General features: G+C 53.1%; 1 protein-coding gene and 1 long non-coding RNA gene across 2 annotated transcripts in view; both read right to left on the bottom strand.

The window, feature by feature from the left end:
- Window positions 1–7610: 7610 nt before the first annotated feature.
- Window positions 7611–26787, bottom strand: part of LOC148091705 (protein Daple-like) — a 60918-nt gene continuing 41741 nt past the window's right edge. The window contains 14 exon segments of the mRNA XM_087823773.1: window positions 7611–7686; window positions 7688–7816; window positions 7818–8294; window positions 8296–8428; window positions 8431–8554; window positions 10967–11035; window positions 11038–11126; window positions 11129–11215; window positions 11218–11256; window positions 11923–11994; window positions 13356–13466; window positions 14119–14186; window positions 25615–25754; window positions 26530–26691. Of these exon segments, the coding sequence (XP_087679899.1) occupies window positions 7611–7686; window positions 7688–7816; window positions 7818–8294; window positions 8296–8428; window positions 8431–8554; window positions 10967–11035; window positions 11038–11126; window positions 11129–11215; window positions 11218–11256; window positions 11923–11994; window positions 13356–13466; window positions 14119–14186; window positions 25615–25754; window positions 26530–26691 (1776 nt within the window).
- LOC148091706 (uncharacterized) lies at window positions 9138–10949 on the bottom strand. The gene is made up of 3 exons (XR_015715558.1): window positions 10910–10949; window positions 9618–9666; window positions 9138–9221 (listed from the first exon to the last, which is right to left on the bottom strand). It is a non-coding gene; the product is annotated as an uncharacterized LOC148091706 (long non-coding RNA).

Below are 26787 nucleotides of genomic sequence, written 5' to 3'. Positions count from 1 at the left end.
GGTGTTTGACCAATAAGCTGGGTGCCATGGCCCAGCCAAGTGGGCACATAAAATTAACTGTCTCCTTCTGCCAGAGTCTCCCTCTAGGGTCTGGGCCTGGCGTGTTCAGGGCGTTTTGGGTTTTTACCATCCTGCCTGCCCATAATTGTGTATTTAAACTCCGACCCCCTTCAGTCTGTTTTTAAAAATGGCCACAGGAGCAGTGACAGTGGTGAGTGCCAAGAGCTGGCGCTGTGGCCACACTTCTCACTCATGAGATGCTCACGTCAACCATGGGATGTGGCACCATTATTGTGCTCACTTCACAGGCAGGACGCCAACTAGTCATGGTGACACATCCAAGACTTAAACCCCAGGGCACCTTCTCCAGACCCTGAGTGACAGGATGGCTGGGCCCACTTTTGAGGTGTCCTGGGGAACCCCATGAGCCCACCTTTGCCCCCCCCTCCTGACTCTCCCAAGTCACAGCACCCTTTGTTTCCTTGATGGCCACCTCTGGTCACCTCACCCCTGGACCTCTGCATGCCTGAGGGCAGCAAACAGGCTGCAGACAACTGTGAAATCCGCCCACACTCCAGATGCCCACTCCAGGAACCCACAGACAGACTGAGTGGGGCAGGAAGGAAGCGGTGTGAGCCCAGGGCACTCCTGTTTGTCTCATCCCAAACCCACCTGCTTCTTTCAGCTGCTGGCTGCCCAGCTAACTCTGTCCAGGTGCCACATGCACCTGCAGACCTGCTGTGCCTCTAATGGTATCGGGTTATCTCCAGTCAGTCTCTCCCCTAATGCCCACCCAATCGGAGCCCGTGTTCACCCCTGGGAACCAGGATAAGGAGCTCAGAGAAGACCCCCAGTTTGTTCTCGGACTCTCTGGGTCCCCCATTGTCACCCCAACCCCCAGCACACACAGACCCTCCCAGGAACATTTGCACTGGTGCTGGTTGTTTTAGTGTGTGGCACATGTAGTCTCTGTATGTCCCCACGTGAGCCAAGATTTATGTGACTACTGAAAACTGACATCTGGATGTTGCCAAAGGCCGGCTCTCAGGGGCGGGGGGCGGGGGAGGGCCTGGGCCTGGCAGGAAGTGTGGGCAAACCCCAGTGAGTGCCGTGAGCTTGGCCATGGCATAGGTTCTGCACCTGGAGTCCTTATTCTTAGAGTAACTACCCCAGAGCTGTGAAGGCAAAATGAAATCCGTGGTCCTTTCAGACCGTTCTACGCTCTAGGGCAAAACCCCAGTGTTTCTGGGTGCAATTGAAATGGCCTGTCCTGGACCATGGCAGGAGATGGTCCCACAGGTACAAGTCTTTTCCAAACACTTGCTGAGTCTCCACCAGCCAATAGGTCTGGCCCGTGGCTCATCCTGTGTTCAGATCAGGTGAACTCCAGGTACACAAGTCACCTCAGGTCCTCATGAGTCCAATCTTTTGTCCACTCAAATTTTTCTGCCCTTGGCCCCTTCCTAGGTCCACAGCTTTTAATGCTGAAAGCTTGAGTTCCCCTGGGTTTCAGGAACCTGCTTGATTAAAATCAGTAGGGACAAGTTTAAAAAATATTGATGCCTAGCCCTGGCTGGTGTGGCTCAGTGGTTAGAGCATCAGCCTGCGCACCGAAGGGTCAAGGGCCTGATTCCCAATCAAGGGCATGTGCCTGGGTTGCGGGTTTGGTCCCTGGCCCCATGGGGGCATGTGTGGGAGGCAGCCAATCAATGTATCTCAAATGATGTTTCTCTCTCTCCCTCCCCTCTCCCCCTCCCTCCCTTCTATTCTCTCTAAAAATTCAATGGAAAAAATATACTCAGGAGAGGATTAACAACAACCAAAATATATATATTGATGCCTAAGCCCCAACCCAGAGCAACTGAGTCAGAATCTGTGGGTGAGGCAGACATCAGGATTTCCAGAAAATCCCAGGTGACCTGATGGGCAGCCAAGGTCTGCCCAGAGGCTGCCCAGCCCGGTCCTGCTCGCACCACCACCAGCCTGCAGCAACTCCATTCATTACACTGAGCTCCCACAGGGTGCTGGTCCCTGCCCGTGTAGTGGGGAAGACAGACAATAACTCAGAACCTATCACAATGAATCATTATAAATGTCACCAGCCCTGCAGAAGCCAATAATGAAAACACAAGGGCAGGGAAGAACCTGTTTGGAGTGGGGTTGGGGAGGCCTTTGTGAAGAGGGGCTTGTTCCCACAGAGACCCGGAAGATGGGAAGGAGCCAGGTGGAGTGTTCCTGAGGCCTTCTTTATGGTTGAACCCTCAGGCAGGGGCTGGGCGAGTCCTCCAACCACATAGAATTTTTAAACCAACTTCAGTGGGCAATCACCTTGCTCCTTTCCCCCTCCCAAAGCCCAGAACAGCCCCCAAACTCTAAGAACTGCCAAGGTCTTATCTGAAACTGCCAACGTAACCTGGAGAGATAGTGAGACCCCCTATAAAATCAGATGATGGCAGACAGGGCTCCCAGCATCTCCCTGCACATCCTGTCCAACTGACTCTGTGCTGGCCCTGGCTTGGGGACACAGGTCCCTGTGCTTCTGGTCCTGGGCTCTGGGCTTGATGTTGTGTTTTATAATCTGCAGAGTGGGTGGGAAACTCCTTGCTCTGCTGGGTGGGTCCACTGTGGCCCCACACTAGGCCGCTGCTGCCTTTTGGAAATGAGTCATCAGGAGTGGAGGCCCTGGGAGTCCCTGCAATGGGAAGGAATGGGAGCCATGGGAGGATTCTAAACAAGGGACAACACAGCCAGGCTCATCTTCAAGTCCCATTCTGGCTACTAGGAGGGAAGCAGCCCTTACTCATGTGTTCATTGTAGGTGAGGAGGGACCCAGTTAAACCAAGGCCCAGGCTCAGGTTGTCCACCTGGCAGCATGTTCCCAACTCACAGGCATTAAAAGAGTCAACCTGTTCAGAACCAACTCTGACTGCTAATTCACTGGACTTACTCCTAGGATACCTGGAAATTATTTCTAAAAATATGATGGAAAAACCTCATTATTGTTAATATAAAAAAAAAAAAATTGTCTTCTATTCAGCACTTTAAGAAAGTGGATCAGAATAACTTTCTAGATTTCTGGTCAAGATGGCAGCGTAAATAACCACAACCACATCAAAATTACACCTAAACTACAGAACAGCTATCATTCAGAATCGCCTGAAACTGAGCCGAATGGAAGACCTACAATCATAGAATTTAAAAGAAGCCACATCGAGACTGGCAGAACAGGCTGGCCCCACACCCACATGTGACCGACAGAAATCAAGAGGGGTATCTCAGCTGCGGAGGTCTCCTGAAGAGAGAGGGGTCCCAGCCCCACACTGGGTCCCCCATCCCAGGGTTTCAGTGTCAGGAAGAGAAGTTCCCATAACTTCTAGCTATAAAAACCAATGGGAATTGAGGCTGAGGGAGACAGAGGCTGCTCCAGTCCAGGCAATTCCTCTTAAAGGGCCCGTGCACAGACTTCCTCTGACTCACCCACTCTAGGCTCCAAGGCTGGGCAGCAGCCTGAAAGGCACCAGGGATACAGGGGAGAAAGTGAATTGTCTGGCATTGGGGTGAGAGATGGAGCACTTTCCCAGACAGAAGTGCTGGCAGAGACCATTCCTTTTCTGAGCCCTTCATCCACAGAGCCAGCAGGCAGTGCCACCTCTGAGACTCCATCAACCCAGCTCACACTGTTTGCCCCACCCTGGTGATTCTGGGGACCTACCCCATCCAAGCAGTTCCCACAGGCTTTTCCATATGAATGGCCTGTCCTGGCTCATGCTTCAGATTTTCCTAAAATCTCTCAAAGCAGCAGCATCTGGCCTCAGCATGCCCCAAACCTCTCACTAAGTGGCCCCAGGTCCAGCACTAGCAGCAGTCAGCCTTGGGTCACAGCTTGGCCTTGCTGGGCACTTCCAAGCCCAGCACAAGTAGAAGCCATCTGCAGATCGTTGTGTAGCTCATGCCAGGTGGCCCCAGGCAGGACACTGGCAGTGGGACCTGGTCTGCACCTCCTGGGAGGCCCCAGATCTAGTGCACCCAGTGGACAGCTTTAGACCATATCGAAGCACCACCACCACCCAAGCCTCTTTGCAAGTGACACACTCAATGAGCGGACTGAGAGAGCACCAGGGCCCTGCTGAAGTAAATTTTGCTCTGTTGAGTGGGTCCTGCACAGCTGATCCCCCAAGGTCAATGTTTTATGGTTGCAGCCAGTCCTTGCAGCTGATCGGCCTGGGGGTAAATCTCTCCCATTGACGTGCCAACAGCAATCAAGGCTCAACTACAACAAGAATGTGTACACAGCCTACAAGGGAGGGCACACCTCGAGTGCCCAGCTTGGGTGATCCAGGAGGCTGTGGCACTGCACCCTACAAGACACCTACTACATTAGACCACTCTATGAAGCCTGGGAGACTTAGCAGCTCTACCTAATACATAGAAACAAACACAGGGAGGCTGCCAAAATGAGGAGACAAAGAAACAGGTCCCAAATGAAAAAACAGAACAAAACTCCAGAAAAAGAACTAAACAAAATGGAGACAAGCAACCTTCTAGGTGCAGAGTTGAAAACATTCATTATAAGGCTGATCAATGAACTGAGAACTTCAACAGCATAAAAAGGGACGTGGAAACCATAAAAAAAGAACCAGTCAGAAATGAAGGATACACTAACTGAAATGAAGAATAATTTACAGGGAGTCAACAGAGTAGATGAAGTCAAGAATCAAATCAGCAATTTGGAATAGCATAAGGTAGCCAAAAACACCCAATAAGAACAGCAAAAAGAAAAAAAGAATCCTCCAAATGAGGATAGTGTAAGGAGCCTCTGGGACAACTTCGAGTGTACCAACATTTGCATCATGGGGGTCCTGGAAGAAGGAGAGAGAGAGCAAGAAATTGAAAACCTATTTGAAAAAATAATGACAGAAAACGTCCTTAATTAGGTGAAGGAAATAGACTTAGAAGTCCAAGAAGTGAAGAGAGTTCCAAACAAGATGAACCCAAAGAGGCCCACACCAAGACACATCATAATTAAAATGCAAGAGGTTAAAGACACAGAGAGAATCTTAAAAGCAGCAAGAGGATAGCAGTTAGTTAACTACGAGGGAGCACCCAAAAGACTGTCAGGTGATTTCTCAACAGAAACCTTCCAGGTGAGAAGGGATTTGCAAGAAATATTCAAAGTGATGAAAATCAAGCACCTACAACCAAGATTACTCTACCCAGCAAAGCTATCATTGAGAAAGGACAGATAAAGAACTTCCCAGACAACAAAAGCTAAAGGAGTTCATCACCACCAAACCAGTACTATATAAAATGTTAAAGCGTCTTCTTTAAGAAGAGAAAAAAGATAAAAAATATGAACAATAAAATGGCAATAAATCCACAATTGAATCTAAAAACCAAAATCAACAAACAGAACAGAAACAGATTCATAGATACAGAGAACGTTCTAATGGTTGCCAGATGGGAGGGGATGTTGGAGGGATGGGTCCGAAAGGGTGAAGGGATTAAGAAGTGCAAATTGGTTGTTACAGAATAGTCATGGGATATAAAGTGCAGCACAGGGAATATAGTAATTATATTCTACTAACTATGTACAGTGTCATATGGGCACCAGATTTATTGAGGTAATCCCTTACTAACTTAATTGTCTAATCACTGGGATGTACACCTGAAGATAATATACTATTGTATGTCAACTGTAATTGAAAATAAAAAATGGTTAGAGAAAAAAAGAGAATAACTTTCTAAAAATTATTTATTTGTGACATATGCCCTGCTTACTTCCAAAAACCATTTGAAGCTATTGTTATAAAGCATGAAAGCAACGGGACAAATTGAAGTTCTCCCTGGGAAAATGTTGATGGTATATTGTAGTGTATGTTACAGCATTACTTTGGGAGGAATACACCAACATTTAAGTGTTTTAAAAGCCCAATTTGTTTTAAAGGTGGAGTTTAGCTTCACACTCAGCCTCATCCTGGGCCAGGTCCTGGAAATGCCCTCACCATTACCCACTTTTATTTCTCCTCTCCCCTCTCCCAGTGCCTAAGAGCCCCCTTTGCCAGGTTTTGCTGCTCACTAGCACCCTCACCAGACACTGATCAGACAGGAAGGACTGAAATGAGCCTGGGTCAACCGATTCACTTCTTCCTCTAGGTGGCTTTGAGGGATGGTTTTTGTGTGTATCCATGAGTGAGCATGTGTGGAAGGGGGGGGTTTCTCTTGCCCTGGAATTGCCCACTGTGTCCAGTTATGGACAAAGAGGCACTAAGCGCCAGCCCCTCAGCAATGGGCCTGATCACTCCCTTAGGGCTTCTACATCCTAATCTCCACCCCCAACACTCACACTCAATAGTGGGGAGGGCAGAGTGGGAACTTTACAGAGGGGGAGCAGGATGGGTTCAGCCCTGAAAGGGGCATGGAGGGAGCTGCCTGGAAGGTGGAAACCAGGAGTGAGCTCACAGGACTTTCAATGAATGTTTGTGGGAGGAAGGAGTGAATGACTGAGCGACTGGCAAGTGTGAGCTCTGGAGAGCTGTCCCAGAGGGGAGAGAACCATGAGAGAGAGGCTGAGAGCTCCAAGGAGTGACTGGCCAGGGGTCAGATCCTGCAAAAGCCTGCACGGGACACAGCCTGCAGGTGCCGCTGGTCATTTTGGCTCAAAGCATTCTTGGTGGCAGTTCCTGCTGAGCAGTCGGCTAGAACAGACTGCAGAACCTCAGGAAAGGGGAAAGGAGGCACGAGGGGACACTTGTACAGAAGAGGTTTGGTGAGGAAGGAAGGGACATGGAGGCAGCAGCTGGACAGAAAACCATTAGAAGATTGGGCCCGGTGAGGATATTTACATGCCTTCCTCCCACCCCCACCTTTGAGCATCTATTCTGAGAGGCCTCCAAGGCCTCAACTCCAGATCTAGCTCTCCCTGGTGGAAGAGCCTTGGAAAAATCCAAAGGATGACTTAAAGCTGAGTTCCTGTTGTGAAATAAATCCCGTATCAAAATGGGATTAGACTTACAGGAACTTAAACACAGGTCCAGAAAAACCCGCTGCATGGTGAACAGGAAAACAGCACTTTCACATTCTCTGACCTTGTGGCAAAAGAAGCTGTGGATTCCAGGGTCCAGGAGACTGGGGGCTGACGCAGGGAGTCCCGAGAGCTCAGAGAGCCCGACACCCGTCAACGCTGCCAGGGACTAGCAGTGGGGACAACTAGGACTCAATTCCACTCTTTCTCATATTATTACAACTCCACCCTTGTGTCCAGCATGAGTGGCTATTTAATACAAACTCCAAAGCGCCCCTAAAATTGACCTTGTTAACATGCCCATTTCTTTCCCAGCATATGAACTCAAAAGGAAAAAATCTTTATAAAACCAAAACCACCAGGTTTAGTACGTTCAAGAAGAGCACCTTTAGTAAACAGGAAACTGTGTCAGGAACCTGGCCAAATACACACGGCAGCAGGTGAGGCTCCCCGTGGCAAAGTTCAGTGGAACATAACTATAGGGTGTCCCCCCAAAAAGTTTCCACAGTTGAGACTCCTGATGGGAGTCCTTTCAGGACACCGCGGGCAAACGGAAAGAAGGCCGTCGTCAGAAGGTGTGTGGGTGGTTTTAAGGCTCAGGAGCTGCTGGTCCAGGAGAGCATGGTACACAGCCATACTCCATACTGTTCCACACTGTATGTTGGCCCACCCGGCTCTGGGGACACCGGCCTGGTGCTCTTTGACTTGTTCCCATGACTGAAGTCCTCAGGGACCCAGCTGGCATGGGGAGCCAAGTGGGGAGGCCTGCCCGGGCTCCTGGCAGGGAGCCCCTCCATGGCCCTGTCCTGGACCCATCATGCCAGCTGTAGTAGGTAAAGTCCTGGAGCTGGGAGTTGCTGCCACCACCGCCAGTGGCAATGGCTGGGGCCGTGGTGGCTGCTGCGGGGGAGCCAGCCTCTCCTCCTTTGGGGGAGCCAATGAGAAGCACCTTGTGTTCAGTGGTCGGCTTCAGGGCCTTGGGCCCTGACAGGAGCTAGCAGTCTCTCCCACAAGTGGGGTTCTCTCCTGGGCTAGGCTGTGGGAGCTGGGGGTGTGGGGCTTTGTGGGTGTGGCTGCATATTTCCCTGTGCCCTAAGGTCTCAGAATCCCTGGATTCTCAGGGGGCTCCAGTTTGCAGGCCTCTGGACCACTGGCCAGAAGTAGGGTGGCTGAGGCCTGACTGAAGGCCCAGCTCAGGGACACACTCTGGCTGGCAGGCATGTGGGAGGTTGGGGGCACTGTGGCCTGCTGGGGTCTGCCCAGAGACAGGCTCTGGCAGGCTGGGCCTGCCTCAGGGGGCACTGGGTGGGGCCTCAGACTCAGCAGGTCTCAAGTTGGGCTTCACACGCTGCTCCAGTTCCAGTAGCTTCCTCTCGGAGGTGCTGACAACCATCTTGATGGTGGGGCCACAGAGCTGGTGGGCATCCCAGCCCCTTCCCTCCTGGCAGGTGGCCCTGGCTGGCCTCGGATGGTTGGGACATCGGCCTTTCTGAAGAGGTAACATAGCAGGTCATCCCGGCAGCTGAGAGTGTCCTACAGAGAAGACAGGAAGAACTGAGAGGCTGGAGCAAAGGCCAGGAGGGTCCTGGAAGAGTCTCATCCACCCAGGACACACCTGTGCAGGCCATGTGGCCAGGCCTGAAGTTTCTGGCTCCTGCTTGGCCCTTCCACCGCCTAGCATCGCCCCACCACACACACTGCCCATGGTCAGGATGGTGGGGCTGGGGCCATACACGGATCAGGAAGAAAAGCCAGGCAGCCCCCTAACTTCACCAGCAAGAAAACAGACCCAGAGAGGGAGAGGACTTTCCACAGACGCTTCCACTGGATGGGACGGTCAGGGCCGGAAGCCTGAGCACAGCAGTGGTTTCCATCTGTTCCTCATTCCCACCAAGCAGAGCCTGGAGGAGCCTGGTGGAGGTGTCTCCTGAGGCAGATGGACACCATGAGATGAGGAAAGGCAGTGAGTGCATGCAGAAGAGGAGTTGGGGTTCACCAAGGATGGAGTCAGACCCCGGCCCGCTGGACCCATGTCAGGGAGCGTCCGTCTGTGGGACGGCTCAGCAGCCCAGAACCACCTGCACCTACCAGCAACTCCTGGCCCAGGAAGACATCTGGACGCTCAACTTGACAGGGACACAATCTGCTATTTTGCGTGCAGGTTGGGAGTCACATATCCAGGGTTTTTGTACAGTGAGACCTGTGGTCATTAATATCAACAGGTAGCACGTATCAGCTGCTTCCCATGTGCCAGGCACTATGCTAGAAACCACAGGTGTAATCGCAAGAGAACGAAACCACCCCCCCTCCTTCCCCCCGAACCTCATTCAGTTCTCAAAGCACCCTTGCAAGGCTGTACTAGGACAACCTGTAATAGGTAAGGCAACGGAGGTTGCAGAGGTAAAGCAGGTCCCACATGGAGAGAGTGACAGATTGAGGACTGGAACCCACAGCTGTCTGACTCTGAAGCCGTCTTCCCACCACCCAGCCCCTCTCTGCACATTTCTAAACCTTTGACACCCAGCTTCATGAGTCTGCCCTCTCTGACCACCCAGAGGGCCCATCTTCTCACACCCCTCCCAGCATCAACACTCACGGAGTGGAGGCCTGGCACGGGCACCATTGTGACTTCCACGTCTTCAGGCCTGTTCAGAAAGGGGGGGCGACAGGTTAGTGGGGTGAGCACAGTGGGGAGATGGAGGGAGGTGGGGGCGGCTCTCAGGAGAGGAGCATACGTTTCCACAACCAGCTCCTGCAGGGAGGATGCTTTGGTCTCATTTAGGCTGAAAAGAACAAGCCATCATCGGGGCACTTGGCAGGAATGCAGATTCTCAGGGAGCCCCCCTCAGCGCTCCTGACTCAGAAACTGCAGGCCGGCCTGGGTCCAGGCAGCCCAGGGGAGTGTGGCTCAGGCCTGCGTGTGGGGGCCACGGCTTCAGACCGTGACCTTCCTGAGGGCAGGGCTTTGGTTTTTCTGCAGCTCCGGGCGCAGAGTGCTTTGTAGACAGAAACAAATGGAGAGCAGGGACCAGGATACATATTTCCTTTCAGGCTGACACAGGACCAGGCACAGGGCGAGTCTGTGATAAAACTTGCTGACGAGCCGGTTTACTCTGTTGTTTTGAGAGCAGGCATCCCCCGGGCTGCCTACACACAGGACACGCTCCAGAAATACCGACTGAACAGATACTTTGAATTCGCTGTGTCACTGGGCTCTACTAACGCAGGCCACAGAACTTACAGTGTGGCCAGAGAAGGTCCCACTGTGTGTGTTTAAGGGAATGAGACTGTAAGGCACGCATTTCATCCATGGGGTGACCCAGAAGCGGTGACCCCACAGCTCCTGGCCAGAACTGTGTGAGGTGCCCCTGCGGCTGCAGGAAGCTGCCCTGAGCCGGGAGGGTGTCCCCACAGCTGACGGCCGGGGGCAGAGCTGCAGCACAGACCTCAGGGCGCTCGAGCTGCGGCCACCTCTGGCTTGCGCCTTGTTTTTGTACGGCCTGTGAGCTAAGAACAGTTTTACATTTTAAATGATTAAAATATTTATTATCTGGCCCTTTACAGAAAAGATCTGCCAAACTCTGCTGGTGAAGGTTCAGAATAGGTAGGTGTTCACGCTCTGCCACACACCTAGTGGGAGAGGCTAACTCTCAAGCGGGTGCTGACCACATCTTCAGGGGAGCTCCAGGGGTGGGCGCACACCCTCCCACCCCCATGCTGGCAACACAGTTCTGCCGCTCACTTCACAGGGGAGGAAACAGTCTCCTGGTCTGGGCTGGCTGACAGCACGCTGTGATTTCCTGGCTAGTGGTTCTGCTCCCCATCTGAGCCAGGCTGCACCACCCCCAGTCCCATCCCTCTCTGTGACTTTGTTGTCAAGGTCCCTACCTCTGGTCCTGGTCCATCTGAGGGAGTGAGGGAGGAGAGTGCTCCCAGGCCTCTCACAGCAGCGGAGGAGCCCTGGTCACTCTCCTCCAGGAACTCCTCCAGGGTGAGCATCTCACTGCTCTGCTCAGGGAGGTACAGGGCTGCACCCAGGCCTGGGGCTGGGCCGCACCCCTCTTCTGGATGCCCTGCTGGAGGAGAGGTAAGTTCCAGGGTGGCTGTATTCCTGGCAGCTGAGGGCAGTGCGTCCTGGGGTGCTGGCATCCCGGGGCAGGGTGGCTGTGTCCCTGCTGGGAGTCAGGTCTTCATGCTGAAGCTCTTGGATCTGCGGTGGAGCTCATCGGAGGAAACTGGGTCAGGGGAGGCGACACAGAGGAACACACTTCAGTCTCCTAATCTCGCTTGCAGGCCTCCAGTGGGCTCTGTGCTGCCTCTGGCTCCCTGAGCACAGAGAGAGCCCTGCCTAGGAACCCAGAGCACACTTCTCCCACACTGGCATGGTGGGTGTCCAAGGCACTCTGGAATTCTCTAGAATTTACACTGGCATTTAAAAACAAAATAGCTTGGGATAAAAGTGGAAAGTTCCTTCTAAAGCTTAAATTATCAACAGCTGTAAGTACCATGCTCATTAGCCTGGGACAGTGCAGACCACTTTCTGCACCAAGAAACAAACTTTAAACATCAAAAAGGAATCAAAGTCACTCACTGTGTCTTCTGCCCACCATGGACTGGAACTGCTGGCACTGTCCCCATCCCGAAGCTGAAGTGACTCAGACTCAGAGGATGGGTTGTTTTCCCAGGTGCACAGAGCTGGTCAGTGGAGGAGAAGGGATTTGAACCCAAATCTGTTCAAACCCCCAGGCCTGAGCTTGAAGTTGCGTGATGTGGCCCTATGAATGCAAACGCAACGTGCTTTGAAGAACCTCATTAATTGTATTTTTTAAATCACACAAATAATATACACCCAGAACCAAAGATCCAGGTCCACTGAAAAGCACACAGCAGGCAAGCTGGACTTACCCTCAGGCTAGGAGGGGAACTGTCACTGGTCCAATTCCAGCTGCTCTCTAGGCTACCTGACCAGGGCACTGAAAGGAAATGACGACACTTAACCTACAGGGCTGATGCCAAGTACAGCCCAGACTAAACCATCCAATCTGGAAACAACTATATAACCAAATGATCCTGCCCAAGTTCTGGCAAATGGCCTCAGGAAGGACAGCCTTCGAGTTGCTCTCGACTCTCCCAGGAGGAGTCCAGCCTCACCTGAGTGCTGGGTACCACGCACAGTGGGCTCTCAGGAACAACAACTTCTATCTATGTGTGTGAGGTCTAGGGCTGTGGCCTCAAACAGTTTTGTTAATACAGAAAATCTCACATAGAACTCCAGTATAGACAAAAGGTCTGCTCTGGGTAAGCGAGGGGTTGGGGGTTGGGGGGAGCCCACCATTATTACCGCATGGAGCTTTCTGGAACACAGGTGGAGACACCCTGCCTAGACCAGGACAGTGTCTCCTGGTGAGGGCAGGAGCCAGGACATGGCAGGTCATGTGTCCACGTGTGGACAATGTAGCCTGTGTCGTGCACAGGCCACTTCCCCTCCGTGGTCCATGGGGGCGGGACAGGGCCCTCAGGAAGAAAGAAGTCTGCACTCTTCTTGGTTGTTCGCTGCTCTTCAGCTCCTCTCTGTCCCACGTTTACATCTGTCCCAGAGGGGAAAGAAATCAACCTTCACAGTGACGATTTGGGGGAACCAGGCTCACCCTCTGCTCCCTCGGGTCAGAGGGTGAGCACCAGCTGCAGGGAGGGGGCACCACCCCCACCAAAGGCAGGCTGTCCCTTCCAGGCCTGCAACCTCCCCTCCCGGCCCACTTCTCCAGCACACGCAGAATCAGGGGCCTGCCCCAGGTATCATCAGTGTCTGTCCTGCTGCACACGGACAGCTGGGGGACAGGGACACGCTTCATCGTCCCTGCTCACAGCTGGTGCAGAGCTGAGCTGCACTGAGAACCGGGGACTCACCAGGAGATGCTCTGCTTCCCGGCCCACCAAGCAGTCTGCTCTGGATTGACCGGGTCCACAGGGCACCCAGGTCCCAAGTGCCGGCGGGCCCCGCAAACAGCAGGCCTCTGGAAAACACCTGTTAGCAACGGCGCGTGGGGCTGAGCCCCAAATACTTGGTTTTCCTGAAGCGCATAGAAGCAGAGCAAGTCCCCTCTTTGAGAAGGGAAAGTTTCAACTAAAAAATCCACCTTTCTCTTTGAAAAGGACTTGACACTGAAAGGCAACCGCGATACAAATCAACGGGATCCGAAAATGCCTGTTTGTCCGAGCCCTTGCTGCAAAGCCCTCTGCTGCCTTCTCCTTTCCTCAGCTGATGAAGCATGAACCTGGCTGCTCGGGAAGCTCACGAGAGGGGAGGCAACTCCTCTGTCCTGTTACCCTCCACCCAGGGCCAGGAGGGAGGGCTCCGTGGTGTCCAGCAGTTTCACCAGAGCGTGCCCTTGCCGGAAGCTGTAAGTGTCTATGTCTGAGTGATCAGTGCCAGCACCATTCACCGCTGCAGGCAATGGAGAGGGCAGGTGAGGACGCTCGCTCCTACGCTTACTGTTGATCACTCCAGGAGCTGAGTCCAGTGTGAACTCTCTGAGGCTTTGTTTTAATTAAAAATTTAGCTTCCCACCCTTCTAGGAGTTTGTTTTTCAGAAATTACAAAAACCAAAGCAACTTAATTTTTGAGAAGGCTGGTCTAATTCACCATTTCCCTTCTGCAGAAATTGACAACATGCCTAAATCAGATGGCAAGTGTTTCTAACAATTTCTGAGATCGAATTTACAACTTGGAGCTACTCTGGGCACCTAAACTCCAGGTGAGGATAGCGTGACCTCCATGCAATCAGTGCGCTCTGCATGGGTCACATGACCTTTCTTCAAGCAAGGGCAGCCAGAGCCTTCAGAAGTAGGGCACTTGGTAGGTAGTGACTTCCCCATCACTGGAGGTATGTAAGCAGAAGCTACATGCTTAGGCCCATAGGAGGGCAGGGAAGGAGTGTTGAGGAACTGTGGGTCCCCTATTCCCACTTCAACATAACAGCTCCACTTGCACCTATTTTGTGTATGGACTTCCACACAGAACAGCTTGAAGGACAAGTCCTGTTGATGAAAACAGGTCTGAGAACCCAGGCTGAAGGGCACATGCACCAACTACTCACTGTGCTGCCTGTGGCTGGTGAACTTGAGCTCCAGGGACCACTCACAGAGCTGCCATCTGAATTCTAGCCTATGGTGAAAATAAGGCTCAGTCAGGGGACCTGGACCACCCATGGGGAAACTGAGGTCCTTTGTCAGAGGCCACCTCTGACTCCTGCCCAGCACCTGAGTGGTGGCTGTGTCCAGCGCCTGGAAGAGGGAGACCTGTGGACCCTTAGGACCTGCCTGTACTCTCGTCTGTACTCTCCCTCCCCCATTGCTCCTGCTGGGACAGCCTGGCTCTCTGCCTGTGCAATGACTGGGACAGCAAATGGAAGCAGTGTCTGGCCTGAGGATAAAGCAGCAGAAGGAGCTGATACTAAGTACCCTGGGAGCCCCACCAACAGGGAGGGGGGCTGCACCTAAAGCAGAGGCTGTGAAAGCAAAGCTCTCCCGGGGCCTTGTTCTCTTCAGGTGGCTGGAGGAAGCAGAAGGAAAGAATCCACCACCTGAGGGAGGATGCTGGGTCCCTAGAGAGGGAGCCCTGCACCAGCAGCTGCTAATCAGAAACAGACGGAACCCATAGGCCACCAGGCACTGCTCTTCCCTGGGAAGGACTACACTGCCCTGTGCTGACAGCAGCCCCGGATTTCCTCCAAAATGACACCGGGGTCTCCCCCATTTTGCAGACAGTTCTGCGTCCACCTGAGCATGAGAACCATGCTGCCAGGGAATCACAGTGGGCAGCGCTTTGTTTGCAGTGTGACAGGCCCTCGGACAGGCTCTGCAGGCATATGAACAAGCATGGGCTCTGGCTCACGGTGGGATCCAGGTGGAGACAGCCTTTGGGTGAGCCTGGAGGGCCAGGCCTGGAGTCCCACAAGCTGCTGCAAGTCTGAGGGGAGGTGGTGCTCCCAGCTCCTGCTCCAGCCAGGCAGGGTTTCTGAACCACAGAGCCTGGGACACTGGGGCAGACTGCTGACTGCTGACTGCTGACAGTGGACACCTGAGCCTGGCTGCCCAGCCATACATGGCAGTTTCCTTGACACCCAGCAGCAAGGGACTGCCGTTCTCAGTGTCTGGTCAGGAGTGCAGGAGGACTGCCTGGTTACCTGTGCTCACCCAACTCTTCTTCTCCCAGGGGTGCTTCTGATTTGTAAACAGCAGGGACCAGGTCCTGGAGCTAACCTAGGCTTGCCTTGAGGGCAGGGGCCCTATCTTTGCTTGGCTTGTCAAACCAGGGTTCTGCAGGCCATAGTTCCAAGAATCCAGTGGGTGGTATCATTATGAAAACTAATGCCCCTTCATGTTCTCATCAGTTTCTAACACCCCAGGGGCAATCATTTTCAGCTCTTCCTGCTGTCTTCAGATATTTTCATCTCTAAGTTATAAGCAGAGTGTCTCTTTCAGTTTTAAGCTTTATTTTTCCCTTTCTGTTTGCATATTTTAAGTGCTTTTCCCCGACTGTTCCATTTAATAACATCCAGGTGGAGTTCCTGGGAGCATCAGGACAGTGCTGCTCTGCACAGTGTCCTGCTCCAGGCATCTTAAAGCTTTTGTCTCTGACCATGACTCTGTCACCTCTCACACTGGTTTCTCTCTGGTGTTGCAGGTCCTCTGGTGTTGGGGTCCCTGAACCTTCATGGGCTTCACCTGGCAAGATGTGACCAGACTCTTCTGCTGGGACTTTCTCCATCTACTCAGGTGACTTGAGGAGCATTTGACTATCACATCTACAGGTGTGAACACGCATGGCTACGGCATCCTGGGAGACGTTCAAGTTGTAAACCCTTCCCTGAGTCCCCCCCATTTTTCAGTTTAGGACACCTGCCCTCCACTCTATCAACCGACCTCCAGTTCAGAGATGCTGCTAGGTCTCTTCCCTGGAGAATAAACCTCCAATGCTGCCTGAGTTTAGCCCAAACTCTGGCTCACCTCCGTTCTGGAGCTCCTTGGTGCCACCAATTCCTGTGCAGCGCAGGTGGGTTCTGGGCTTTCCCACTAGGGGCTGAAGACTGGGCCTCCAGATGGTGATGTTATCTGCGCAAAGTCACACAGCTGCAGGCAGAGCTGAGGTCAGGACCTGTGTCTGTGTGACACCAAACCTGTCCACAGCTTAGCCCATCTGCTGACCACCCTTCAGTCTGAGAGACCCCTCCTGCCTCTGGGAGCTGGGGTCTCCAGGAATGACCTTGGGCCCCAGATGCTCATGCATCTTGGTTCTGGAGGGACCTGTGACTCACCTGGGGTGTGGCCTGGTCCCAGGAGATGGGGGTGGAGCTGGAAGGGGTAGTAGTCATGGCTGAGGATGAGCAGGCCTGGGAGCCCAGCTCTGATGGCCGGGGCTTCATGGTGGGGGAGCCAAGGCCTCCGTGCGGTGAAGGCTGCCTCTGTGCAGGGCCACTGGCTTCGGTATTAGGTCCCTGGGGCCTGGGGCAGAGAAAGACAGTGAGAAATGGGGCTGCAAGATCCCATGCCAAGGCGGGGCTGTCACCCCGAGTCCTGACAGCAGAGGCAGCTGGGCACACGAACCGCAGGGAGAACAGCTGGGCTGCGCCTCGTGGGCTGTGGTCTGCACAGGAGGCTCAGGCTGCAGGCCTGTGCTGGGGTCCCCGGGAGGCCGGCCTCGGCTCCAAGGATAGATCCCACTGTGAGCCCCGAGCAGCTGGGAGAAAATAAAAGAACAAACTCAAGAGGCTCAACAAAACACTGTTAAAATCCAGCACATTAACCATTGGGCACACCTGCTGTGTACCTGTGTGTCACTTGAATCCCTGGTTTAAAAGGACCTTGACAGGTAGGTGTCTGCTCAGGACCATGGTCAAGGCCCTCAAGGCCCAGAATGTGCACCCTGCCAACAGGCATCCATTACGATCTGAGAGAGGAGTTTGTTGCCACCCAGTAACTTGTCTGAGGTGTCTCCATCTGTGCATGGTGACACCAATGTCTCCATCTGTGCATGGTGACACCGCCTGCAAAAATGACATTTACCTTGTAGTTGTGCTTTTCTGCCATCTCTGAATTTCCTACTGTAAACACATACTCTCCTCAAAGTTAAATAAAACCCTAATTTAAAAAAACATTGAGGGATAAAACAAAAAGATCTTCACTACCTAATATCAGGAAAGGGGACGGGCTCTCCAAGTACAAGTCATAAGTTTCTGCAGGTGGAGTTCCTGGGAGCATCAGGACAGCGCTGTCTGCACAGTGCCCTGTTCCACGCAGCCCATGGGCTGTGGACCCAGAGCCACGCCAAGATCAGGTTCCTGCCCCTCCCCACCCTCTCCCAGGGACCTGTCCCCGCCCCTCAGCCACTCAGTGTCTGGACTCACTGGGAAGTCTCAAGCACCCAAGTCTCACAACTTGAAATCAAGGGAAAGTTTGGATTTTGAAAGATAACCTTGGTGGGAAGCAAGGCAAGTCTGGTGGAGCGAGTCAGACAGGCGTCCACTGGGTGAAGGTGACACGAGGAGCAGAGGAGAGGCGGAGATGGGCAGAGGCAGCGATGGCAGAGAAACCGCGCACTTCCCACAGCTGCTGGGAGACAGGCGGACAGACAGGTGGACGGAGGACAGGACGCAGCAGCCCAGGAGCCAGAGCAGGTGCGTGAGGCCAAGTCAGCGCCGCTCGACTGACTTCAACATGGTGTAAGTCATAAAATAAGTTTAAGTGGCAGCGAAGAATCGATTGCAGGGAAAATATGTGAGTAATCACAGAGGTGATACAGACATGCCAGAAATCGCGAGATGGCACAAGGATGGTGACAGGAAACACTGCAGGAGCTAGTGGCCCCTGTGGACCGTGTCCCGGCCCTGACGGTGACCACGTGCTGATGCTCCGTCTGTCCCTTGCAGCTCTAACACCTGCACCCAAGATGTCAGGGGACCTCAACAGGGCCATACAGTCTCACTCCGGGCTGATCAGTTCTGCATTGCACACGGCCGGGCAGGACATACAAGCCGGCCGGTGGGAGAGAGGGTCAGCGCCTGGCCAGGGGAGTGACTGAGCATGGACATCCCGGCCCGAGGACCTGTGGGTGATGTCCCGAGGCTCCCCTAGCATTGTGCTGCGCTGGAGCACGATCCAGAGGGTGACAGCTCATCTTCTTTGAAATCGGAGTCCACACTGGCTGCTCTCAGCTTGGCTGGGAATTGGGGCCAGGAGGAGGGGTCCACTCTGTGTCATCTGGCCTTTAGGTACTGATGTGTCGGGTTTTTTGAATTTCAGAAATGAAGGAGGGGACATGAGAAGACACTGGTAGAGGGAAATATTGGAAATCTCCAGTGTCTGAGGAAGGGAGAGGCTATTAAGAGGAGGCTGGCAGGACAGAAGCCGACCAGAACCGGAGCCGTCTAGAGAAAGTCGGGCGGGCCGCTGGAGGCTTGTCTTTGTCCTTGGGTTTGCCTCTCAGAAAGGGACTCTTTTTGCGCCACGTTCCTACATTGTCATCCCCTGGATAAGCCAAGAGAGGAAGGAAAAAACACACAAAACGGCAAATAAATGAAATGAATAACAGCAAATGCCACTACATTAGCTAAGTGTGCAGGGAAATCGGAATCCCGTCCAGCCCAGGAGAGAAGGAAACGCCGCCCAGGGCAGAGCCAGAGCCAGGGCCCGGGGCCACTGCTGCCCGGGCTCCGTTTAGTGAGTTCACCGGCGTCCCGGAGCCTGTGCTTCACTGAGCAGCGAGGGGAACTCCATGTTCCCCAAGGAGCCGACCCGTTAGGCTATTTCCAGTCCCAATGTGCTGAATTACTGAATGAGAACGCATATAAATTTAGGACCTGACTTTTCCTTCTCATTTGTTTTAATGACAGGCTCCCTGACAATTCAGCTCACACACAACTGGCTCCTGCTCCTGGTCCAGACCTTGGAACACTTTGTGATATGTTCCTGGCCTGCTGCAATGAGAGAGTCCACCTGAAACTTTCTCTAAGAATTCTTTTTTTTTTTTTTTAATCCTTACCTGAGGAAATTTTGTTCTATTGATTTCTAGAGAGAGTGGAAGGGAAGGAGGAGGAGAGGAGAGGAGAGGGGGGGAGGGGAGGAGAGGGGGGGAGGGGAGGGGAGGGGAGGGGAGGGGAGGGGAGGGGAGGGGAGGGGAGGGGAGGGGAGGGGAGGGGAGGGGAGGGGAGGGGAGGGGAGGGGAGGGGAGGGGAGGGGAGGGGAGGGGAGGGGAGGGGAGGGGAGGAGAGGAGAGGAGAGGGGAGGAGAGGAGAGGAGAGGAGAGGAGAGGAGAGGAGAGGAGAGGAGAGGAGAGGAGAGGAGAGGAGAGGAGAGGAGAGGAGAGGAGAGGAGAGGAGAGGAGAGGAGAGGAGAGGAGAGGAGAGGAGAGGAGAGGAGAGGGAAACATCAATGTGAGAGAGACACATCAATTGGGTGCTTCCGGCAAGCACCTTGACCAGGGACGGAAAACCTGCAATGGTGCATGTGACCTTTACTGGGAATTGAACCCACGATCCTTTGGTCTAAGGGCCCGCACTCTAACCACCGAGCCAAACCTGCCAGAGCCACTAATAATTCTTGTACATCTAAAATAACTTCTCATGGCAAGATGAATTTGAAAATGATGAAAATACCTCCTTTTGATACCAAAACGCCCTCAACATTTAGACCCCTACGCATCCTCTAATCCAAACCTACACTTTATGACCTTTAAATTAGTCTTATCAGAGCAGACAATTGGTCTAACTTCCTGAACCTGGTCTAGCTTTCTGAACATGCCCTATACATTCACATAACTGATTTATCCCATTTCTGATTTAGGATTAAAGTCCATGGTGAAACCTCTTGTTTCTTTCTCCACAGCACCCCTGGTGGCCACAGCTCACACCACAGGATAAGGGACAGACTTCAATGCTGGTGCCCAGGTCTGTTCAGCATCTTCAGGGACCAAAGCAGCTTTAGCTGCAGGCACTGCCCACAGTGGTTAAGAGTTCAGGCTCCGTAATCTGTCAGACCCATGTTCGGACCCCGGCTCCAGCACATATTCTCTGGGCAAGTGCTTAACCTTGTCAAGAAGGGGATAGTAAGCGTGCCTGCCTCACAGGGCAGTTAGGACTGGATAATAGATACAGCGCATAAACGAGCTAAAGGGGTGCTGAGCCCAGAAAAAACACCCATTCCATGGCTGCTGTTACTAATATTTACCACTAACCTGCTCCCTCATGGACCCAAACAACAGTTTGGCTCAGTCAAGCATTTTTTTCTCTGAAAGTTTTGCTAACTCAACTAGGCTGCTTATAGTTCACTAGCTCACCTTAGACAATACACAAGTTGAGGTGATAAACGTAAAAAAATTTAAGTAGCCAGCATGAAAACCTGAGGCCACAGAACCGGTCTAGATAAAACTAATGCTAGTAAGCTTCAACCTGCAGTGAGTGTTTTAACCAGTTCATCTCCTGTAAAGACCGGGAATGCAAGCATTAGTCCCCAAACTGTGTGTTTGTGTGCATGTTTCACTTTTGCATTTTGAGTGACACACCAGGACTTGAAGTGGTGAATGTCATCTAGCAAGGCGTGTGCACATGTCACACTCAAGAGGCAGCTTGTCACCAGCCTTTGGGCTGCAATGTCAACCCCTGAGAATGCACTAGTCTCAGGCATGGGCCTGGTCTTCAGAAAGTCCTAGTGTCCTTCATAACATTTAAATTTCTCAGGGTGCACGTTTGGCAGGTTTATAGGTAAATTATCTATAAAATGATATTTAAAAGTAAATTTCAAAATTAAACCATGTTTAAGGCAATGGCTTTGTTTAATCGATGGTAAGATGCACATTGTTTCCCCAAGCCTTAGCCTCTCTGAAATCAGGACTTAGCTTCGAGCATGTCCTGCAGTCACTGTCGGCAAGGTGGCAATTCTGACAAAACAGTCGCTGCCACGACCAACTTATTTTCTTCTCATGTGCGCACAATTGCACGGCTTATAACTGACAGCCTCTTAGATTTAGTGAAATACACGCAGCACATTTCAGAACCTCTGGCAGACTCCGGATGACAGCCCTCAATGACAAGGTGCCTGCACCCCATGGTGTCAGGACCAGAAGACAGATCAGGTGGGAGAAGAAAACCCGACCTGCTCTTCACTGTGACGACAAGGTCAGAGCCACACATGGCCTTGCTGAAGACCTTGCGTATGTCCATTACGTGTTAAATGCACCGGGATCTCCCTTCAGAAACGCTTATTCTAGGCCTGGCAGACACGAGGAAACCCAAAAACACACACTATGGAGCCTGTCTCTGCGGTAACTTGTGGGCACCAGCTCTGGGTACTCACGTCCCTACCACAGTGCACACCGTGCGTGAGGCTTCTCATGCTAAAGTGACTACCTTGCTCTGGGACCGAACTGCCACAACACTGTGGTGGGTTTGTATTTCCTAATTCATTGTTAACATACCTAAGGAGCCAGATGTGCCTGCATGGAGCACACCCCCTTCAGGCTCCTACGCACACGTGTGCACCCCCAGCACGCCGTCCCGTTGGTTCTACCCTGCCCAGGAGGGGGGCCCGCGACCCTCCCCTTCACTTCACCTGCAGCGAGTCAGCCCCTCCTACCTTTTCTGGTGGGCTCGCTGTGGGCGTCTTGCTCTTCTGCCCAGTGTGAGCACGACGGGGTGGCCTCGAGGGGCTCCTGCGGACACGCAGCACTGTCTGGGGGGGACTTTGGTCCTTCTCTGGAACGCTTTTTCTTTGGCTTGATGAACTTGACAAAAGCTTTGGCTTTTGTCCAGCGGGTTTTCCTAGTTAGATGTAGATTTTTAGGTCACAGCCAACCCTGGCCACCCCTCCAATGGTCACTGGGTGCCCTACAGTGAGCTGGGATTTCCATCACCCGCCTGGGAAGTTGGCTGTTAATTAGGGGTTCAGAATGAGGGCCCTCTTTGCCATCACCACAATGATCGTATCTGGGGCTCAGAGGTGGAACCTAATTTGCCGTTAATGAGCACAGACCCAGGATGGGGAGAAGCGTTCATCGTGGCAGAAACCCACGCTAGCCTCTCGGGAGACAGAACCTCAAACACAGCCCCCAGCTCTTGGCTGCCTGTGCCGAGTACAGGACCTGGTTCTGCGCTAATCTAACCCATGTTTGCTCCAAGTCCCCAGCAAAATGCCACTTTCAGGAAGAGCCAGGGACCTTCTCATTTGCTGCCATGGTTAATAATAAGTGCAATAGGCTGGGATACTCTGCCCATTCCCGGCACTGAGGAATCTGGGTGGGGGGAGAGGCAGGGCAGATTGGGCCGTTTGAATTGAAAACAGTGCCCCTTGCCCATCCAGCGTGGCTCAGTGCTTAGAGTGTCGGCCTGTGCGCCAATGGGTAGTGGGTTCAATTCCCAGTCAAAGGCATGTACCTGGGTTGCAGGTTCAATACCGGGCCCTAGTCAGGGTGCATGGGAAGCAACCAATGGATGTGTCTTTCTCACATCGATGTTTCTCTCCCTCTCTCTCTCTCTCCTCACTCTGCCTCCCTCCTTCCCTCCCTTCCACTCTCTCTAAAAATCAATGAAAAAAAATCCTCGGGTGAGGATTAAAAATAAATAAAATAAATAAAAACAGTGAATTTAAGGGTAATACATTGCAGTTGACTGGAAATGGAGGCCCTCTGACCTAACAGAAGAACCTCATCTGGGTTTGAATCCTGGCTCTGCATGAAACAGCACTGTGTGCACACAAATCACTCTATTTCCTCATCGGTGCCTCAATTCCTGTCAACAGAGGGGTCAGGAGGAGGCTCTGAAATTCTGTGGTTCTGTGACTTCCACCGAGAGGCCTTGCAGGACTCATGGGGATCCGACTTCAAGGTTGGGCTGGGGCAGGGCCGTCTGAAGGACCAGCTCCTGGGGCTCAGGCCCGGGGCCAGGGGAAGCCCTGCTGGACAGGGACCGAGCCAGCCCACAACCAGCCTACTGTTCTCTGGAGAAAGGAAGTGTTTGTGGAAACCCCTGGGGTCCCATGAATCCAGAGGAATTTAGGTTCAAGGCCAGGAGGTTCCTGTGTCTGAAGATCATGTGTGCTGATTCAGGTGTCTGACCGAAGCTTCCTTCCCAAAACAGAAACATGGTTTTCTATGTCCTGAAATCTTGAGACAAAACCTGACACTCCTGCTTTAATGGCTCTAAAACCAGAGACCCCTTTCCCCCTTACACAGGCTCATGGCCAGCTGGCATTTGCCATCCCCCGTAGGATAGCCATGAGTATGGAGGGTGGGACTGAAAGAAACCTTAAATCCTGTCTGTGCTGGGAGGGACCTGCACACAGGTGACCTGTCATACAGTGGAAGACACGGGCCCACCCACTGGCCACCGCTCCAGGTGGCTACAGCGTCCCCTCCTCGTGAGAGAGAAAGCCCTCTCTTCTGTTTAAGTCACTGGAACTTAAGTCAACTCACTGCTTTGGAGCCGGATCAGGGAACTGATGCTGAGGCGTGAATGTCTCTTCTAGGTTTTCCCTTTGTCTCTCTAAGGCATCTATTTTGTCTCTAAATAGAGGAGAAAGAAAAAACAATCTGGCTTTTAAAATAAAACACATGAATTGACCCATCAGCCCAGCCTGGGACCTGGCCCAGAAGTGCCCGTAGTTTTCTGGGGTTCAGGCATCATGGTGCGCATGACCATCATGGTCGCAGAGGTGGGGATGTGTGAATGGAAGCGTCAGACGTGGTCCAGGAACCCTGACACCTGGAGGAGACCTGCTGGAGCACCTAGGACCAGGCTGTATGTCATCTTAGGAGAGCAAACCCCGGATCACCTGAAACTTCAAGCTTGGAAACCCCGAGGACTCTCAGGCCAGGTCAGTTCAGGAAATTGTGCACTCAGGGGCAGATACAGGGCTAAGCTGGCGCCTGCAGGTGCAGACTTACAAGACCTTCCGTGGTGGGGAGAGGTCTGCCCTCAGTCAGTTAGATGGGCGCGAAGGTTACAAAAGTCAGCTTAGCAAAGTCAGACCTCTGACCTCAACCCATTCCAATGTTGGTTTCTGATAACACTCCCACGGAAGCAAACTCAGAGCCTCTCTGGGGCCAGACAGAGGAGGAGAGGAGCAAATCGGGCCTGGAAGGACCAGGCAGAGCGCTCGGTGCTGCGTGGGACTGAACTCAGCCCCTGCAAAGGAGCGCTGCTCCCGAGGAGGCGGAACTTCTGGTCATTTTCCCAAAGGATCCAGAAACCCAGGGTGTGAAGCAAAATCTCTTAATATCTAAATGCTGGAAATCAGTTCACATTTTCAAAAACACAGAAAGGACAAAAGAGGGCACCCTGCTCATGGGGAGAGGGCGCCTGGCCTTCCTGAGGCAGATGGCCTGCTTTTGTTCTACCCTGTCCCCAAGTGGAGCACGTGGTGATATCCATACAATGCATCCCAGGGGGCTGCTGGCTCCTGTCCTATCCCTGCCTCTTGCAGCTGGTGTGGCCTTGGCAGCTCAGACCCCTGGTTTCCTTGCCTGAAAATGTGTCCTCTGGATCGAGGCAGCTGCTCAGGTTGCTCCAGTCATGAAGCTGCCACAGTCCTGCCTAAACCAAAGGCGTTCCCAGGAATTCACTGTGGGTGAGCACCCTTGAAAAGTGGTAGCTCGCAAGCCACAGGGCCCCCGACCATCGATCCTGCTCTGCTCCCAGCGCCCTTGGCTCCACATCTGCTATTCTCGTCTGTGTTATTCTGCTCCCACAGCTATGCTGCTTGGCCTTATGCTAGTGCGCTTTCCTGTCTGGGTTTGACGGCCTGCCCCCTGCCCCCCTGCCAGCTGCACAAACTCATGGAGGGCAGACACCGCAGCCCTCCCAGGGCTGGGGAACAGTCTGCTCAGAGCGGGCTCAGGAAGCCCTGGCCTCCTGCAGATACCCTCTAATGCAAAACCATCGCCAGATCATCCCCTTGGGTACCAGGTTCCCTCATGAGTGCCCCCCCCACTGGCTAGCCTTCCCCCATCCATGTCAGCAGCAGCACCCAACTCCCACCACCACACTTCCTTCTACGCCCCCATGGAGCCCCTCAACACATGTCAGGTGTGTATGTAGCTCTGCTCACATCCCGTCTCCCATTCTGGTTCCTGGTGACCAGGTAATTAAATTGGTCCTGTGCACCTTGTAGGGCCTCCGGCAAACCCAGGACCCTGTAGATATTGGCAGAGGGAGGACAGTCACAGCGCACCACAACCCATTCCACAGCCCATGAAGGAAAAGCGGACATAGGAAGGGCTCAGCCTTCGACCTGAATTCCTTCCCTGGGGGCCTCTCTTTGCTGCTGTCCTATTTTTTAAAGTGAACTTCATTCCAAAAGCAGATCACGAAGCATCTGGCAGAGGGCAGTGTCTTTGAAAAGCAAAGGCCAATCACCCCACTTGCAGAAACCTAGGACCATCCCAGGGAAAACGAGAGAAGGATGCCGTGGTAGCATGGTCTGTCCCCTAACCCTGGGGATGTGATGCGCCCCAGGGGTTCTCTGCCCTGAACGTCAGGGTCTAGGCTGGAGCTGGAAACCAGGACCCCTCTGTGGACAGGTGGCAGCCAGCCCACACCCCTTACATGTTCTGCTGCTCCTCATGGTACTGAAGTTGATTATCCAACTTCTGCTCCAGAAGCCTCAGGTTCTGGTCCATCATCTGGATCTTTTCCGAGAGGCAGTGATTTTCTTCCTCCAAGTCCCCCTTGAGATCAAACAGCATCTAAAACACAGATAGACAATGTCTCAAACGCCATGCTCCCCATGACTCGTGCTGGGAATCTACTTCCAAAGAGGAAGAGAGCCACGTGCACAAAGATGGCCATTTCGGTATTTTCTACGCCAGTCAGAATGACTAATACAGTCAATGATCTGGGGACGGCCAAGCCTTCTGCCACTGCACCGTCCAATCAGGCAGCCGCTGGCCACCCATGGCGGCCGAGCTCTCAAAATGCAGCCAGTCTGAGCTGAGATGTGCCATTAGGCAAAATATACAACAGATTCTGAGGACTTAACAATTTTAAAAAATAATGTTACAAATCTCATTAATATGCTGGCGGCTGGTGTGGTCCAGTTGGTCGAGGACTGTCCCATGCACCAAGAGGTCTCAGTTTGATTCCCAAGTCAGGGCACACGCCTGCACTGCAGGCTGGATCCCCAGTAGGGGGACGTGCAGAACTGACAGACAGGACCCGGGTCAGCACTGAGCAAAGTGCTCAGCTGGAAGACAGACATGAAGCAGTACTGGGCTGTCTCCATGCACTGCCCGACCCTGCAAAGAGCCACGGTCTGATGAAAGGTGTTTCCTAACACATCCCTGCCAGTCATGGAGTTCGTCCCTTCAAATACTCCTGGCTTCCCCTCGGCCTCTGTGTGACATTCACACAGTCTCTGAGCACAGACCCCAATGAAGGCCCATTCCCACCTGGCCGAGACCAAGGCTGTCAGCCCAGGGAACTCAGCCCGGCGTCCCGAGGCCCACCAGCCCCGGGCCTCACCTCGCATTGTTTGCGGGCCTTGGTGAGCGATGTTTCCGTGTCCTGGTGCTGCTCCTTCAGCTCGTGGTACCGGGCCTGCCAGCGGTCCACCTCCAGCTCTGAGCTGTCCAGGGAGGCTTGCAGGTCCTTGTTGCGGGCGCTCAGCTCCTCCTGCTCCCTCCTCTGCTCTTCATACTGAGCCTGCCAGCGGTCCACCTCCAGCTTGGAGCTGTCCAGGGAGGCTTGCAGGTCCTTGTTGCGGGCGCTCAGCTCCTCCTG

This window comes from Miniopterus natalensis, chromosome 13 (genome assembly GCF_054644295.1).
Source record: "Miniopterus natalensis isolate mMinNat1 chromosome 13, mMinNat1.hap1, whole genome shotgun sequence".
Lineage (NCBI taxonomy): Eukaryota > Metazoa > Chordata > Mammalia > Chiroptera > Miniopteridae > Miniopterus > Miniopterus natalensis.
This window is presented reverse-complemented; position numbering and strand designations above follow the sequence as displayed.